We start from the raw sequence: 18,954 nt of genomic DNA, 5'->3' as shown, positions 1-18,954 counted from the left end.
ATGCAAGCAGACTTAAAATATGACATATGCTCATGTCAGCTCTTTCTGTGGGTTTCTCCAGCCTGGTCTTGACCCCTTTGCTTATCATAGCTGGGAAACAAGCATAGGACTGACCCAGAGCCCCTGATCGTGGGTGTCAGTTAGGAGGCCTGGGTAATCTACAGGGCCTCTGGCAGTGGATCAGTGTTAATCTCTAGTATATGAATGGACTTTGGGAGCCCATTCCATGTTGAGGGATACGCTTTCAGCCTAGACACACAGAGGAGGGCCTAGGCCCTGCTCCAAATGATATGACAGACTTTGATGATCCCCCATGGAATGTCTCACCCACCCTGGGGAGCAGAAAGGGGATGGGATAGGGGGTTAGTGGTGGGCAGAAGAGGAGGGGAGGGAGAGGGAACTGGGATTGACATATAAAACAAGCTTGTTTCTAATTTAAATTTTAAAAGGGAAAAAAAAACATGACATGCATTTCCATCATTTTTCTTCTCTGTTTTTTGTTTTATCTGACATCATAAATTCATATCTAAAACAAAATTTTTAGAGGTCTCTTGAGGAATCAGGCCTTGCTTTAAGAGTACTAGTGAAAAGAGGCCCTGTCAGACATTCAAAGCAGAGTACATTTAGAAAACCATTAATTACAATTGTAGGAACATTGGCCAGGAATGCAAAGACCTGCATTTTAGTTCAAGACTGGTTACCCATGAAGCTTTGGGTGTATCAAGCAGTATCACAATCCCTTCTTACCTCACAGTAGTTTTACAAAGAGGAGATGATTGATTTCTCTCTCTCTCGCTCTCTCTCTCTCTCTCTCTCTCTCTCTCTCTCTCTCTCTCTCACACACACACACACACACACACACCTCTACGATTGTGTTTTTACAACACTATAAGCACATGAGATGGTCTCATTATTTTGTTAGCAAATTAGTGGTCTTGTTATTTATTCTCCCTTTGACATAAATGATGTTAGGGGAGAAAAAGCAGGGATGGAGAAGTAAGAAAGAAAAGTTATCAATGAAGCCACAAACTAAACAGTAGCAGAAATACAATAGCCAATTTTCAAGCAGCATTCACTAACATATTTATTTCAAATGTCTTTTTCATTCCCTTGAGATGCATTTGTATAGGAAGAATATAATCAATCCTCAACAAAATATTATATTCATAATAAACAGAACCAAATGGTTTGGGTTCCATAATCTTCTCAGATTTACCACAAGTGTGTCACTAGTTTCATTGGTTATTGGGTAATGGAATGCTGACCAAGACTCTCCAGGGAGCAGGCTAGCTTCCTTCTCATCAGATAGGCTCTCAGTGTCTATCACCAAAGCGCGTGAAATGGGAACACTGAATGGCTGTGGCCCTTGGGAAATTCTAAACCCGCTTGGAAATATAATCTTTGTAAGTCTATAAAATTTCAAACATTGAAGCTGGGAGAATAAACTGCAGGAAGCAATTTCTGTGCAGAGCAAAGAACGACTTATGGCTGTGATGGCTGTGGTGAAAGGTGGAAGAAGAGCTCCTCTCTATAGAAGAGGACGGGATCTTTCATCTACCTTTAACTTGCTTAGACCTGGGAAGCTAAACTGAATAGGGAAAGGGCAATTTCAAGCTCCATTTAAGTTTAGTAAATTGGGACTCTCTTGACTCCATCCAACCATAGTCAGTCAGATTTGTTTGTGGACCACTGTGTGTATCCTATGGCTATGTATACCAAAATAATTTAGTTGCTTAAATTTAATTTCAAACCCAATTAAAATATCAGCAGCATCACACCTCCAGGAAGAAAAGATGGAAGAGAAAATGCTAAGGAGTGGAAAGATGACCAGGGGTAACATATCCCTTTTGCGATCCTTAGATTAGCATTTTAAAACTCTGCTTAGTCAGAAACTCCAGTCTCCCTACCATGATGTCCATGGTCTTAAATAAACTTCTTTGAGCTCTAAATATTTGTATCCTAAATCTAATGATAGGAAAGTACTTAAATTCACTTCACAGTCCACTATCCTGACAGGTGCTAGATACTCACACAATTTGACAAGTAAAAGGATATGTCTCCCTTCCAGCATTCTCGTTTGCTGCCTTTTGTCAACTTTCTATAGAACATGCCCAGCAATGCCTTGCTCCAAATGGGCCTGAAATTAGCTATGCATCATCACGAAGTAACCAGAGAGATGTGATGCTTGAGTCTGGAATAAACCTACTGGTAATGTTCCATTTTTAACTCATTCATTTATTTAAGACTTTCATTAAAGTGGGATATTTAACTGAAATCCTTCCATAACTGCGATGGTGGTCTGCCCCTTCTTCCTCCAGAAGAAATCCTTCATCGTTTCTTCTTTGGCAAATAACAGTAAGAACAGGACTGAGAAGAATGCATCCCACCAGTTTCCCTGGGCTTTAAGCCAGAATTACATGGAGTACCAGGCACTGCAGGGGCAAAAGGCAATAGATTTTAATTGGTGCCTAGGGGTGAAGGTCACCACTCTTGGAACAATGGGCATCTATGGTCAAAAGTGACTGAGTCTTCTGTGGGAGTGTGCAAATGTCAGCAATGAACTTTCAAATGGAAGAACAGGGGCTGTGGGCCAAAGGAACAAAGGCAGCCTTAGGCAGTGGGTTTCTCCACTCTAATCTTTTGGTTAAGTAATGCACTAATAAAGCATACAGAAACATGCTATGTAACATAAATCTCCATAAAAGTAGATAGCTTCCAGGTAACTTTCTTCCTCAATATCCAACATCTATTTCCCCAGGACAAGGTTTGTCTTTTTTTGGAAATAAAATAGTATAATTCTGTATATTAAGTTATATCGGCTTAATTTCTAAGAAAAGATGTCCTATCCAGTGAGAAGTATACCTGCTAATGGAGGGAGAAAATGCAAGCATTTACATTGTAACTATTGGCATTTTCAGGAAACTTGGGCTCTTTGTGGAAAGCACTGGAAAGGAAGATTAGGTACTGGACTCTGCCACAGCACAGACTCTCTCGATCCCCCACATACCCTTGGCTGTTTCTCGTACTGCTGTGTTTCAATTCATCATTCTTTTTTTCTTCTTTTCCCAATGTTTACCTGCAACTCTGAACCAGGATGCCTCCTCATCATTTAATATGGTGGCAAAGACTGTATCTTCTAAATCAAACATAAGCATAAAACTGATCTGCTAGAGTGCCTTGTAAGAAAAGAGCAAGAAATGGAAGATATCATAGGAAATCCCTAAGATTCCAGGATATGAAAAGCATAGAATCTGCATCCATGCAAACCCCATGCTCACATTGACTTGTGTATCTCAATCAGTGAATTATCTATGTGTGGAACCCTATTAATGAATTTCAGTAAAAAACAGTTGCTTTCACCAAATTATATTCTTTCTATTGTCAATTACCACGTATGTTCTAGTTTCTTTTTTGCTGCTCTGAGGATCATTATGGCCAAAAACTACTTAGGGGAGAAAAGGGCTTTTTTCATCTTTGAGATCGTATATTACATCACCGAGGGAAATTAGGGCAAGAACTGGAAATAAACATGCATCTATGGTGCTTGTTGGCTTGCTCATGAGTTCATGTTTAATCAGCTTTTCATGCAGCCCAGCACCACCTGTCTAGGAAAGGTTGCTGTCCCACTGTGACTACAATTAATAGCTTCATATTTTTTAATAATCACTTGATTGTTAACAAATTCGTAAACAAGAAAATCCCCCCCAGGTATGTCAACACACCAATCTGATCTAGGCAATTCTTCAGTGGAGGTTTCTCTTCACAGATGAGCCTATGCTGGGTCAAGTTGGTACTTAAAGCTAAGATACCATGTAACAGCCACCCTCTTCACTGACCAAGTGCAGCGCTCTCATGATGGCTTCATGACAATCCTAGCTTACAGTTCCCTCCAAATTCTTAGGGTCCTTATTATGGCATCTACCATCTTGTACAATGTAATCAAATTCTTGCAATGGGATGGTAAACACCGTAAGGTCACTTGTGAGTGAGGGAACACATATCTTATGTTTACGTTCATTTAATCTTTCAAAAAATCTGGAAAAATTAGGCATAAATGTGAGCTAATTTTTTGTCCTTGATATTTTATATTCAGTGCTTATCAATGGTTCTAACTGATCATTTAGTTAAGTGACAAATACATCAAATCTAGAAAAGGATTTTTTTATATGTATTAGTTCAATATCAATAATGTGAGCATTGTCCATTTCCGGATTTTATATTCAAGACAGTATAAAAGCTTGTAAAATTAGAAATAAATTTCATTATTACATTAGACTTATAATTGACATGGCCACAAAGATATGTTGGGGAGGTCCAGTTAGTCATAATGGTTAAATAGTAATGGAAATCAGCATGTTTTTGTTTGTTTGTTTGTTTGTTTGGTTTTGTTTTTCAAGACTGGGTTTCTCTGTAGCTTTGGAGGCTGTCCTGGAACTAGCTCTTGTAGACCAGGCTTGTCTCGAACTCACAGAGTTCCACCTGCCTCTGCCTTCCCAGTGCTGGGATTAAAGGTGTGCGCCACCAATGCTTGGCTGGAAATCACCATGTTTTGAGTCTCAGAATAGACACTGAAAATTGCAAATCACTCCAAGTGATCCGTGGTGCTCTGTGAACATCATTTTTCTTGCAGCAATGCACTAAAAGACAGTTTACATCTTCTTTTTCCTTTCTCATTTGACAAATATTTGCATCTCTATGAAAGACTCTTGGATTCCCCAGGGACAGTGCTGTGTGTACACAGCTATTATAATGTGTAATTTCTGAACTGGAAATGACTGTATGTTTGTTTTCTTTATGAGTCTGTGTGATCTTTAGGAGCTAGAATGATGTCATATGTTTCTTTTCTAGATCCTAGTTCTCTAAAACCGGATGGGTACAAAACAGACACATTTTAACTATTTATTGACAAATGACAAGAAGACTAACATTTTCTAAATGCTTGCTGTGTTCAGGTACACTGCTTGTTTTGACTCTTGTCTTCTGATGTTGACACAATTGCAACATTTTACTTTAAATAGGAGAAAAATACCACAGAAAGAGTTGAAGCAAACTAGTCAATAAATAAAGCCCAGAGTATCCAGCTAGGACATGGCTTACATGGCATGCAAAGTCAGAAATGGTCCATTCTAAGAGCCCAAGACTAATAAAGGCACTGAGCGGAAATACATGGCTAACTTCAATAAAACATAGCTTCAGAGTGATAGACACACGCAGAAAAAGCAAGTAGTGTGTGGAAACGTAAGAAGACATGGGGGAGAAATGGGATGCACATTAAGGAGACAGCATTCGAAGGATAGAAGTTTGTAGGGAAAGGCCCCAGTTTATATTTGAATCTGCCTCTATAAGGGGGCCACAGGGGAGCCTAGATCAAGGCTTGCCACAGGCACACACTGGAAGCATAACTGTGCTCTCCTTCCTGGTGAACCAGTTTCAGAGACAGCCACAGACATCATTTACCCATTTGAAACCACTCAGGAAGAACAGAGAGATAAGGGTAAATTGTACTCCCTCTGAAAACCTTAATAAGGTCTTGCTAAATTAGCCCTCCTTTCTCAGAGACATCTCAAGGGATTGCTTAACACTACTGCTGAAAATATTTGCTGTTTTATGACTTCTTTTTCTCTACCCATTGTCCTTGGCACGCCTTGTATTCACTTACACTGCTATTGTGTTTCCTCCAGTTCTTATAGCAATCTCTGCCACCATCCTTCTTGGCTTCACCCATCTGTGCCATATTGGCCATGCCTCTTCTCTGTGAGAGGTGTGTGTAATCAGACTGTTTTCATTTTTCAGATTCATCCACATTGTCCTTTTCTCCACTACAGGCATGCTTGTTTTCTTGTGGCAGATGTGGCCAATCATGGCAATGTGTAGTGGTCTAGTCCCCCTTCAAAATAAAGATAGTTGTAAACAATCAAAGTGGACATCTCTGCTAACGAGCGCATTGCATACTCTCTGCTGACAGCCTTTTACCTCTGAATATCTGACTAAGCCTGTTTTATTATCCTGTAAGCTATAGTTCTTTCATTCTGCTAAATTTATTTCACATAGTTGAAACATTAGGAGACCAGATGCACATTAGAGGTCAGGGGCCAGTAAGTCAGGAAAATGCACGTCTAGAGGAACAGTGAGGTGATCTTTCAAAGGAAGACTTCTTTAAGAGAAAAGACAGGTCAACAGCAGCGACGAAAATGTTTCAATAGAAAATCCATTTAGTCCCTGAGGCTGCAGGTAGTCACTTTAATTTCTCCAGGGCAGAAGAAGTGGTTTCATAAAAGATTCCTCCACATTGACTCTCTTTGATTGACAGCATCATGACAATGCTTGGGGCAGCTCTTGTCCATTAGAGAGAGGCATCCCCACCCAGGTAAATATGGCAGATTTCCTGCAGGGGTCTACGCTTTCATTTCCATCCATCATGAGAGCAGCCCAGGCTACTCACTAGAAACAAATGTTCCAGAAACAGTATGTCAAACACCGGATGATGGAAACCCCTGAGAAGCCACAGGGAGTGTGCAGAAAGCAAACAGATCTGAGTGTTGAAAAGAACTCTAACCATTTTCCACAACAGAGCATAACTTGGGGCTAACCTAAAAAGATGCATCTGACCTCCTAAAAGGGTAATGGATAGACTTTTAACAGTACAGCAGACAGACTACAGCAAACAGGAGCTCTAATAAGGACAGATGATGAGGCAAAAATAAATAAATAAGTAGCAAGATAGAGAAGTAGATTAAGATCTGCTTCACAAAAGAACAAGAGTTGGTTGTAGACATGGGAAAAAGTCAGATTTTTCAGGGTATTTATTCTTTCACGGTGACAATCTGGTCACCTTGTGCCTCCTAATTTCCAAGATCCAGTCAGAAAAACAAAACGTGGCAGTTTTCAGGAGAATCTTACTTCATAAAGTTTGCAGAAGGCTTATTTTGGTTTCATTATTTTTACTAAGATTATTTGTTAAAAGTCATATCAAAATTTAAGTAAAGTTTTATAAAGATTATAAACTTAGAAAAGATTATCCTGTTTATTTATCATCTTCATATTTATTTATCTAGTTGGTTTTAACATGAAGTTACAGGTTAAGATATCTTTATTCAAGTAATACCGGCCAAGCAGAAGCCAGAGCATGCCCAGAGACAGCAAGCTAGGGAGGTCAGAGAGAAGGGGCTCCCCGTGTGTCTGCCGCCCCTTAAGAATTCCCCACACGTCATCCTGAACCCCCCCTGACCATGCCCTCATGGGCGTAGCCAGGCACACCTGTAGCGGTTCCTAGGAGGCGGGGCTACAATGTCTCCCTACAATTGGCTACATATATATGTATATATTATAATATATATTATAATATTTATAATAATATATAACGTATCTATTAAGCACAAGTGTGGTTACTAAAATATTAACTATAAAACCTCAATAATCATAGTCATAATCATGATCTTCACATACATGAAACTTGGCATTTTATTCTCTGATTTATGATTACTTTTTCATATAGCAGTGTAGTGGGCATGAATTGAATGTAATAGACATAGATTCTTACAAATGGGGAATAACAAACAGGGGATGCTTTTTAAAAGAATTTCCCACCAAAAAAGTACTAAGTACCACTTTTAATGGCAGCTAAATTAAAACTATAAAATCTAAGTTTGTGTGATCAGTTCTATGAACCTTGAATAATTAGGTGACATGTTGAAGGAAGGAAGAAGAAACAAGGAAGTGAGTTTTCACATCCAGATTCAGTATTGAACTTGACATCCTTTGGTTCAGGTGAGGAGAGATTGCCTGGGTCAGACTGACATGTGAGTACACCTGTAGAGGACCATCTTGACTGTCAGTTGATTTTGGAGGGCTCAGCCCATTGTGAGTGGTGCTATTCCCTGGGCTGCACAATAAAGCTAGCTAAATACCATTTTCCAGTGAGCAAGGAACATTGCTTCATAGTTTCTGCTTATCATTTCTGCTTAAGTTTATAAAGAGTTGTGTCTTCAGCTTATGACCTTGAGTTCTAGCCCAGCCATTCCTCAATGATTGGCTCTAACCAATCACTCTAAGCTCTAAGACCAAACGAATCCTCACCTACATTTCTTTTGGTTTTGGTTTTGGCACAGCCATCAACTGAAGCCAGAACACCATAAAATGTATATCATATTTATAAAAATACTGGACACCAGTTTTAAAACCAATTTTCAATTTCTGAAGAGAGTGGTTTTATGAACATTTTTTAATGAATGTCAATAAAAGTGCTCTAATTGATACAAAATAGTGGCTATTGTTGGTACACAGAGACAGGGATATCCAAGGTCAGGTAGGTGTGTGTGTGTGTGTGTGTGTGTGTGTGTGTGTGTGTGTACATATGTGCTTGTTGTGCTTGCAATTGTACATGTGAATGTTCCATTCTATGTTCTTCAGAACCCAGGGGCTCCCTAGGGCCACCTTATAGTGGTAAATCTCCTGAAACTCTGTCATAGCTTGTTTATAGCCCAAAGGTATGGAATACTGCCAGAAAGAAAATCACTCATAGGGAAAAAATATGCAGACACATACACATAGACACAAGCATACTTTCTTGGATTTTATATTTGTAGCACACAGGAAGAAAGCTGGATGATGTTCAATGGAACAGAACAGTATAAACACTCAGACATAACCAGGAGGAATCAAAAGAGATGGTCTTTGCCATCCGAAACAGTAGCTCAGGTTAGGTGGAGGGTAGAAAGCACTTATTCACTAAAATAAAGTCACTTTCATTGAAGTTTTTGAAAATGCCACTTCCATTCGGCTCAGGGTTCATGCACCACAGCACTTCTTTATGAATGGAATACATACTCTTTTCATAAGATTAGAGGAAAACCAGCGAGCTTGTGTACAAAGGGACAGATGAGAGAGCTGGGGCAGAGGGAGCAAGTGCTGCGTGCCCACCGAGGGAAATGTCACATAAGCACTTTGATGTATTATACAACGCTCTAGTTCCTCTTGGCCTCTCTAGATAATGTGGAGTGAGTGCTATGCAAAGTCCTGGCATTTTAAAGATTAATCGTGCTCTTCTTAGTTAGAAAAAATACAATTATCCATCGTGGCCCGGAAATGACTAAAACAATGTGGATTCTCTGCTGCTCTTGTTTACTCATCTCAAGGGGAAATTGGTTAAGGCTGTCTTCACAGGGCACTGCCTGTTACAACAGGAATCCACCATACTACACAAGTTCCAGACATAAGCTCAGCCATGTGTTGAGCACCTACCGTGTATGTTGAGAGCTATATCATCATGTGGGCAATCAAGCAGAAAGCTGATGAGTGTGGCTTATGTCATTTGGGATCTCACATTCCAAAGGGGAGATCAGACACAGCACATACCCACCAGTGCAGTGGTATCTATCACAAGGACTGAGTAGCATCTCACATTTTCTTTCAAGGTCCCAAAATCTTTGCTTTTCTTTTGCCTGATGCAAGTAAGTTTCTAAACTGTTTATTAGGAATTCCATTTTTGTAGCCACCTAATGAATGATTAGTTATTGGCAGTCACCTTCTTTTAAGATCTGGTTCAATGACAGATTTCTTCAGCAATAAATTTGTGCATCTCACAAATGCTACATCTCCCCTGACCCCCAAGTCACACACATGGCATGTAAACCATATAAATAAATGATACGCAGGGCTAAGCAGGCCTGGCAGACAGAATGTGGGGAGCAGGGAGACTTGGTGAGTCAATCATCAAACACTAATTTAGAAAGTGCCACCGGCAGCATGGTGGTTAAAACCTAAACATCTGGAGAAAATGCAAACAGTGTTTAATGCTGGCAGGTACCAAGAGACTAGCGAGGATGATCAATGTGTTCTGGGGAACAAGGGTCCTATTTATAGGGTGAAAGCCTTAGAAGAATCTCCCAGCAGGCGTAATATTAATTAAGACGTGATAACAGAAAAGAAAGGGAGCAGGGATGTAAAAGTGACACAAGAAATAAAAATCTAACACTGTCTAGGATTTTTTTTTAAGTCTCTGTGAGGAACACTGTGCAGAGATCACAAGATTATAGCAACTAAATGAATTTACTGCAGCAAGATAAAATTAAACTAGACACCCCCCTCTTTACAGTTCCAGGCAGTTTTGTAGCTTTAATCCCTAAGGATGCTCCATGCACCTTCGGAGGGTGGTTAGAGTTGGTGGTGAACAATGACAAGTATTACTGATAAATAAGTCAGAGTACAAAGAACTATACTTTTTTATGCAGAATACGAATAAACATGGGAGATAACTTAAAGATGGGATGGAGATTTGAACATCGCACTGGGGTGGCCTTTTAGTCATGAATATCTGCTCTCCCCATTACCCTGTGGACCACAGCTGTTCCTTTCAGGTATGCGTTAAATCATCCATTCTCATGGCAGACTGCATGAGCAACCTAGAAACCTGTGCAGACACAGGCTACAAGGGGTTTATCTTGAACTAGAGGAAGTGTTCTCCTGTAGAGACACAGTGACAGATAGGTGCCCTGCCTCTCCTCTGGCATTGGAGACCACTCAGCCTTGTCCTTTGAGACCACTCATATATCAGAGACTAGGTGCAGAATTCTTTCTACAAGAATGTATGAGTGAGGGAACATAATACTTAGGTGCGGGTTTCTCTTACTCAAGATATCCTAGACTAACATATGATGTAGTGACAAGTTTTAATATATCAGACATATCTAAGGAAATCTGTTGTAATTTATCTCAAACAACAAAGAAACAGACAGTGTTTGATCGTCAATTTAAAGTGTAAATAGGGTCTGTTTTATTCTGGACTCTGATCCTAGCAATGTCCTTAACGAGCTGCCTGCAAAGAGAGGGCTTGATGCCCACTGTTTGAGCCACGATGATTAAAGAACTGCTCTTGTCCTCACAAACAGCTAAAAATAGCACAAGAATGTGAAGACAAACAGGTTTCTGGGAACACAGACAGCTATTCGGGAATTTGTCTGCTTGATTTCAATTGTTCCCACTGATGCAAAACAAAGAAGGGAAGAAGGGAGAAGCCAACTTGTCAGCTAGCACACTGGAGAGCTAAAAGACATAATAACATCCTTTATCCCAGTCTCCTGTTCACTGGGGAATTTCAGAAATCCCCAGCTGAAATAAGCTTGAGCGCCTTCATCCTGCATGCCTAGACTAACAACATCTGATGATGCCCTCTGTCTCCTCCTCTTCATTTTACATCAACCTAATATTTAGGGGAAAACATAGTCTCATTTTAAGGTGTTGCAGAGCTATTATCCTTTGGTTCAAATGTCTTCATATCAGTAGGTATATATTTCATGGTGATAAATTTTCTTGAAAAGCAGAAAAACTACACAAATACATTGCTATGCCAACTTTATTGATTTTTTTTGAACCACTGCAAAAAACATTCATCATGTCTTAAGTCTTCAGTCTACCAGAACCCCAATGACTCCAAAAGTTCCATTTGCCTTGGTTTATGTTTACTGGGGAACATTGTGAGTCAAACATCAGGGGGCCAACTCTGCATGTGGGAAGCCTGAGTCCTGGAGAAGCTGTTCTCTCATGATCATGGAGAGCAAGGTCCCCTTTTCGTTCTTATTCTTTTCTTTTCTTTCTTTCTTTCTTCATTTTTTTTTTGAGAGGGGCTTCAAGACAGGGTTTCTCTGTATTGCTTTGGAGCCTATCTTGGCACTTTCTCTGGCCTCAAACTCACAGAGATCTGCCTGTCTCTGCCTCCTAAGTGCTGGAGTTAAAGGTGTGTGCCACCAACACCCAGCTTAAGGTCCCCTTTCCTAAAAATATGCTTTTACAAGTGTCAACTCAGAACACCTAAATGTCCCTGGCCAGATGTTTATTGTCAAGTGAGTGGTCAGCATTGTTAAGCATGTACCCCATGGGAATGGGTGCATTTGGTAGACTAGATTTCTTAGTAGCCTTTTGTATAGCTCTCTGTTTCCTCCTTCACAGCCCTTCTTGTCTCCAGTAACCCATTTGAGCCAGAGAACCACACTAAATCTGACTCCCAAAACCAGTGTTCGTTTGGGGACCTTCATCATGCACCCAACATCTACAAAAATTGCTGCAATCAGTATTTGTCACCATAATCTTAAAATCATGTTCATTTCAAACACGAAACAATCACTGGAAAAGAACAGTTCTAAGGGCTCTTTCAGCTATAAATTCACTCTTGTCTATAACATGTTACAAATATAAATGATTTGCCCAAATCAACTGCCAGGTAGAAATATATTCAAGGCAGAGAGAGTGATTTCTGAATTTTATTTCAGAGTTCTTTCAATTAGACATCACATTGGCTTTTACCACTATGGTATTGGATCTTGGAATTTGTGGTGCTGGCTTTTTCTCCTTTGCTTTTTTGTCACACCCATGGCGTCATGTTAGTGTGGAGGTCAGAGGACAAGCTCTTCTCCCCTCCAACACATGTGTTCCAGTTGTCAGGCTTGATAGCAAGCACCTCTATCTACTGAGCTGTCTCATTGCCCGTATTTCTCACTTCAAACTTTATTGCCTAGCATAGTTTATTGATTGTTAAATTAAATTTACTAAAAATGTGAACTAGAACTAAAATCAATAGAGGAGATAAGAATCAATTTGAAGCCAGAAAACAACTAAATCTCATTATGAAACTGAAGACTAGAAGTTCAGCACCACATCCCAAGGCTGTGTACAGCAGATGCAAATTGTTTAGATGCAATTATTGATGACGGCCAAGTAGCTAGTCAAAAAGCAATGGTGAGGGTACAGCTCTCACACTGAGATGTGCTCACCCATTCTGTGATCCTCGACAAATTCAGCTATGTAAATACAAGTTCAAGTTAAATGGAGCAAAAATTTCAGTTCCTCAGTTATGTTAGTCACATTTAAAATACTCACCAGCAGCAGGTTGCTAGTGTCTAAAGCACTAGAAAGCCTAGAAGAATAGTCTAATTATCACAGAATGTTCTCCTGGACACTCTTAATTATAGGCGATAATCACTACTATTACTCCCTATAATTTTATGAAGCAGGAGGAACATGGCGGTATGAAAGGAAAATGAAGTACAAACATTGATTAAGCCTGTATTGCTCTGTGATGAGCATGTGAAACATCTAATTTCATACATGCCTTACAACTGTAGTCATGAGGCAAGTCCTATCATTATGCCTACTTTAAGTCCAAGGACACTGTACTTGGGTTGATGAAGTAAGTCCCCATAGTTACCTGCTCAGTGTTGAGCTTAGGTGGGTCTCTACTCAAGCCTCCTAAATGCAGAGCATAAGCCCATCTATGAAGCTGCAATTACTAGAGAAATTGACATGATTAGAACCAGAGAGAACAGTAACATTACATTGATGCTTCTAATATCACATACATTTGAGAAATATGAGAGTAGCATCAAAAGATACTTGAGCCCTGATCCAGGGCAACAGGGGTGGAAGCAGGATGGAACTTTTGGGATCCACATGATGCTTTTGATGTTATTCTCAAGTTGAGCATGGCAGACCGGAAGACAGGAAATTCTGAACATGCTAACAGTATCCAATGGTAGTTCTGAGAGGAGACACTAAAGAACAGTGTAACAGCACCAGCTTAGAAGAAAATGATGGGCAGCACTCTCTTGGAACTTAGTGGATATTATCTGTTCTCCTAAGGCCTGGATGGTTCAGGTTCACATGACAGGATTTGGGATGTGATAATACAAATGTATAAAACAAATATGTAGTTAAAACATTTCTCGTTCCCTCCCCCCTCCCCCATGCTCCCAATTTGCTCAGGAGATCTTGTCCCTTTCCCATTCTTCATGTATGTCTCTCTTAGGGTCCTCCTTGTTTACCAGCCTCTCTGGCAGCCTGGGATGGAGGCTGGCAATCCTCTATGTCTAAAATCCACATATGAGTGAGTACATACGATGCCTGTCTTTTTGTGACTGGGTTATCTCTCTCAGAATGGTTTCTTCTAGTCCCATCCATTTGCCTGTGAATTTTTTCAAGATTCCATTTTTTTTTTTTTTTTACTCTGAATAGTACTCCATTGTGTAAATGTACAACATTTTCTCTATCTATTCTTCAGTTGAGGGGCATCTAGGTTGTTTCCAGGTTCTGACTATTACAAATAATGCTGCTATGAACATAGTTGAACACATGTCCTTATTGTAGGAATGTGGTTCTTTTGGGTATATGCCTAAGAGTGAAATTGCTGGATCTTGTGGTAGACTGACTCCCATTTTCCTGAGGAATCCCCATACTGATTTCCAAAGTGGCTGTACAAGTTGGCACTCCCACCAGCAGTGGAGGAGTGTTCCCCTTTCTCCACAACCTCTCCAGTATAAACTGTCATTGGTGTTTTTGATTTTAGCCATTCTGACAGGTGTAAGATGGTATCTCAGAGTTGTTTTGATTTGCATTTTCCTGATGGCTAGGTATGTTGAACACTTTCTTATGTGTCTTTCAGCCATTTTAGATTCCTCTACTGAGAATTGTCTATTTAGTTCTGTACCCCACTGATGGGGAAAGTACTTCTGTGTATTTTTATCTTATCGATTGTTGAATAAAATTCTGTTTGGCCAATGAGACAGCAAGTTAGACAGGATTAGGAGTCAAAGGGGATTCTGGGAAATGTAGTAGAGAAGTGGTGATCCAGGCAGGAAGTGACATAGTAAGAAGACTCATATTTAAGCAAGGAGAAACAGGAAGTGTCCTCTTTTCCCCTCTGCTTTTCCTCCAGTGGCACAATGTGATCCACTGGCAAGGAGGGACGCCAATGGAAGGTGTCTGATAAGATATGTCTTATAAAATATATAGATTTATGATAATTAAGACTGAGCTAACAGATGAGGAATCCTAGTCATTGACCAAGCAGCATTGTACCTAATACAAGTTTCTGTGTATTCATTTGGGCCTAACTCGGGCAGAAGAGTTGGCATAAATCTCACATGTGTCAGTGGGGCTCAGGCGGCTTTTGGCAGAAAGATTTATCATACCAACCCACTTTTTAATTGGATTATTTGGTGTTTTGGAGACTAACTCCTTGAGTTCTTTGTAAATTTTGGAGATCAACCCTCTGTAGGATGTGGGGGTGGTGAATATCTTTTCCCAATCTATGGACTGTCATTTTTTCTTGTTGACTGTGTCCTTTGGCTTACATAAGCTTCTCAGTTTCAGGAGATCCCATTTATTAATTATAGATCTCAGTGTCTGTGCTACTGGTGTTATGTTCAGGAAGTAGTCTCCGGTACCAATTTGTCCAAGGGTATTTCCTACTTTCTCTTCTAATAAGTTCAGTGTGGCTGGGCTTATGTTGAAGTCTTGAAGGAAAGAAGAGGAGGGGTTAGGAAGACATGATGGGACAGGGAGGGTGAGTTGGGGAAAGAACAGAAGAGAACAAGATAAGAGATAATATAATAGAGGGAGACATTATAAGTTCAAAGAGAAATCGGGCACTAGGGAAATGTCTGGAGATCTACAAAAATGACACCAACTAACAATATAAGCAACAGAGGAGAGGCTACCTTAAATACCCTCTCCAGATAATGAGATTGATGATTAATTCATATGCCATCGTATAGCCCTCATCCAGCAGCTGGTGGAAGTAGGATCAGACACCCACCACTAAACCTTGAACTGAACTGAAATCCAGATGCAGAGAAGGAGGCCTGATGATCAACGGGGTGCAAACTAGGCTGATGAAGCCCACAGAAACAGCTCTTGCTCTTGCACCCCAGACAGATAGCTGGGAAACCAGCATGGAACTGATCAAGACCCCCTGAATGTGGGTGTCAGTGAGGAGACCTTGGAATTCTATGGGACATCTTGTAGTGGATCAGTACTTAGCCCTAGCATAGGAATGGACTTTAGGAGCCCATCCCACATAGAGGAATACTCCCTGAGCCTAGACACAAGTGGGTTGGCCTAGGCCCTATCCCAAAGGATACAATAGACTCTGATGACACCCTATGGAAGGCCTCACCCTCCCTGGGGAGCAGAAAGCATATGGGATGGGAGGGCATTAGTTGGGGGTTCAGGGGAGGAGGGGAGGGAGAGGAACCTGGGATTGACATGTAAAATAATTTTCTTTTCTTTCTAATAAAAAAAAAAGCTGAAGAGGACATGAAGTTGGGAGAGGAGTATCCAGAGGAGTTGAAGGAAAGGAGTGGGGCTAGACATGATCATAATACATTGTATACAGGTAAAAACTGAATAAAAATTGAAAATACTATAAAAAATAAAAAAATAAAACATTTCTCTACCCTTGAGACACATTTACAGTCAAAGATTTTCTTCTGAGAAAAAAGCTTTCTGAAGAGACAATCATCCCACTTAGTATGGGAAGTCATAGAGGACTAATATAGAACATTTGCCATTGCCAAGGAGCCTAAATGGTTGATTGTCACCTGTAACTCTGAGATAAAAGGGAGGTATTTATCATCTTAAATAGGAATGATAATTAGTAAGGCAGTTAACAGTTAACAGTTAGGATCTGTGAAGATTAAAACTTCCTCTTCACAAATTTCCCTCTCTTGGACATGACATACCTCCATACTGACATTGATTGGTGTGCAACCTGAATAATTCGAGAAACTAAATTTTTGGAGTTCCCTGACTGGTATGGGACCATGCCTTCCCTGAAACTCTAGCTAATCTATATATTCCATGTCAAGAGAAAATAAGAGTGTGTGTTGGAAACTTGTCTTTCATTTGTGTGGTGATATCTTTATTTGCTTCATTAAAACTTTTTCTAAGTCTTGAGAATGGCAAGCCAAGAGTGTTTGCAGGACAGACAGCAGCCATCTCATGGTAGGACTTGTCCCTGCAGCTGCCTTTCTTAAATGGCAACAACAGAGCTGGCCTCCAACCTTCAATTTCACAGCTGCTAACTGTAAAATTATGAGATGTCAGGCATGTTGCCACCTTAAAACCCACCTACTTAGTTTTACATCTCTTATCCTAGCTTTACTTTAGTGGAATTTGAAACAGCAAGAGTGGTTAGTCAAAGCAAGACAGGAGTCATGTCATGAATCAGTAGCAAGCTATATAGTCATGTCTTACCTTACGCTTGTTGGTTGGACACACATAGAGATAGCTCAAAATTGTCTTCAACCCCACTTTATCATTCAGCTTTTCATAGGTTGTCCCATAATCGGTTGACCTGTAATTCAAAGATGCTTTAATGAGCACAGAAGTATATGTCATTTGGCTGCTTGTCAGTGTAATGCATGTTTTACATAGTAGAATGGCTCTCCGGAGGCTTCTAAATGATTCATGCAGTATGTAATGATGCTTAATTATGTACACAGTAGCATCATGTGAGTGGTTAACATTTGCATTTAAATTGAATTGGTAAAAATTAAAACGACATCCCTTCACTGCTCCTTAAAGTATGCACTTTGCATAATAGATGAGATTACTTGAAAAGGATTGAGATATGAGGACACTCTTTGAATTGACCACAAAATAAAAGCATTTTTAGTTAGAGATGGCATTCATAAACTTTTACTTTATCTCTGACACAGTGTAAATTCAGGTTGTCCTATTCGTCTACGTATTATGTTTTTATTCATGGTCATAGAATGTATAGATTGCTAGTTCCATCCAAGGTCATTTGGTCTTGGTCTCTGTCCATTATTTAAAAGAAAGGAAAATGTCTTCAGAACAAATAGATTTTCACAACCTTCCTGATGCCCTATGCTAGTCCTAAACTGTCTGAGTTAGAAGGGCATCAACTCTTGGCCCTGAGGTTCTTGTAAAGTCCTGTCAGTATTTAACCACTTATCAGCAAGCTATTAATTGAGATTGAACAAAACTAGGTTTAATAATCTTTTGATTGAAGATCTACTTTGTGGTCTACAGTGTTAATTCCATGGCATCATCATCGATGTTACAGCAGAGGAGGGGCTATCAGAATTCTAGTAAAGTGATTTATAATTCCCAATTGACTCCTGCAAATGGAACAGCTGATGAATGGGTTATGGAAAAGTTTACTCCAGGTTCTGTCCCTCTGATCCACCTTGTTTTTATTTTCCTTCAGCTTTTAAAACTCATGATTGAAGAATATAGCTCTATAATTTCCTCTCAGCAACCTTTTTCTCACAAAGGAAGTTTACAGTGGAATTTATTGTGTCATCTGTATTTGTGGAGTTAATAAAATGGAGAAGACTCTGTGCTCATTTGGAGAATGCAACAATGTCTTCTCAAGTACCTTACAGCTCATACAAGGAACAAAAAGTTAATGGGTATAATGTGCTGTGTGCAATGATCAAGATTCATATTAATAATACTTAGAGGGAAAAGTCGGTTGGATTTCAAAAGCAAAACAATAGCATTTTAAGTCGTTTTCGATGTTGATGACTCACAAACATCTACAGGACATAACCAGTGAAAGTGGAGACTGATGGATTAACTGCCACACTCTCCTACATTCAGAGAGCCAACTCAGTCAGCCAAGTGCTTGCCACACAATCATGATAGCACAAATAGTAACTCAGCACCCATGCAAAGTCTGGTGCAGGGTGACAGGTAGATCCCAGGAGTCTCACTCAGTCTATCTATCCAGTATCAATGGAATTAGCTCAACATTCAGTAAGGGACACTGCCTCAAAATAAAAGGTGGAGAAAAACAGAGGAAATACCTGGTGTTCACTTCTGGCTTCTACACACTCATACATGCATACACACACATGAACACATAAATATAGGCCACACAAACCCACACAAGAAATGCAAGATAGAAAGCAATTGAGAGGATCCAAAGTGTTGTTGCCTGCCATCACTGTTCATGCACAAGTATGTACACACACCACATCCACAGAGGGGACTTTCAAATAGGAATGAGAACCATGAAGCTATGTAAAGATATTATAGAAATAAGAATTGTAGCAATATTTTAGAATTATAGAAATATTGCAGAAATAAGAATTTTTCTAACTTAGTATTTAGTATAGCTCATCTGAAAATGTTACACAAATGATAAGTTCCAAAAAG

The 18,954-nt window shown here is 39.8% G+C and overlaps 1 protein-coding gene across 4 annotated transcripts in view; it reads right to left on the bottom strand.

The window, feature by feature from the left end:
- The window catches only part of Sorcs1 (sortilin related VPS10 domain containing receptor 1), a 513,824-nt gene that overhangs the window by 215,109 nt on the left and 279,761 nt on the right, over positions 1–18,954 (bottom strand). For all 4 annotated transcript variants that reach the window (XM_027407047.2, XM_035441778.1, XM_027407045.2 and 1 more), the window contains exon 3: positions 17,023–17,122. In XM_027407047.2, the coding sequence (XP_027262848.1) occupies positions 17,023–17,122 (100 nt within the window). The remainder of the gene's footprint in view (positions 1–17,022; positions 17,123–18,954) is intronic.

This window comes from Cricetulus griseus, chromosome 3 (genome assembly GCF_003668045.3).
Source record: "Cricetulus griseus strain 17A/GY chromosome 3, alternate assembly CriGri-PICRH-1.0, whole genome shotgun sequence".
Lineage (NCBI taxonomy): Eukaryota > Metazoa > Chordata > Mammalia > Rodentia > Cricetidae > Cricetulus > Cricetulus griseus.
The sequence above is the reverse complement of the archived record's forward strand: the minus strand, read 5'-3'. Positions and strand labels throughout refer to the sequence as shown.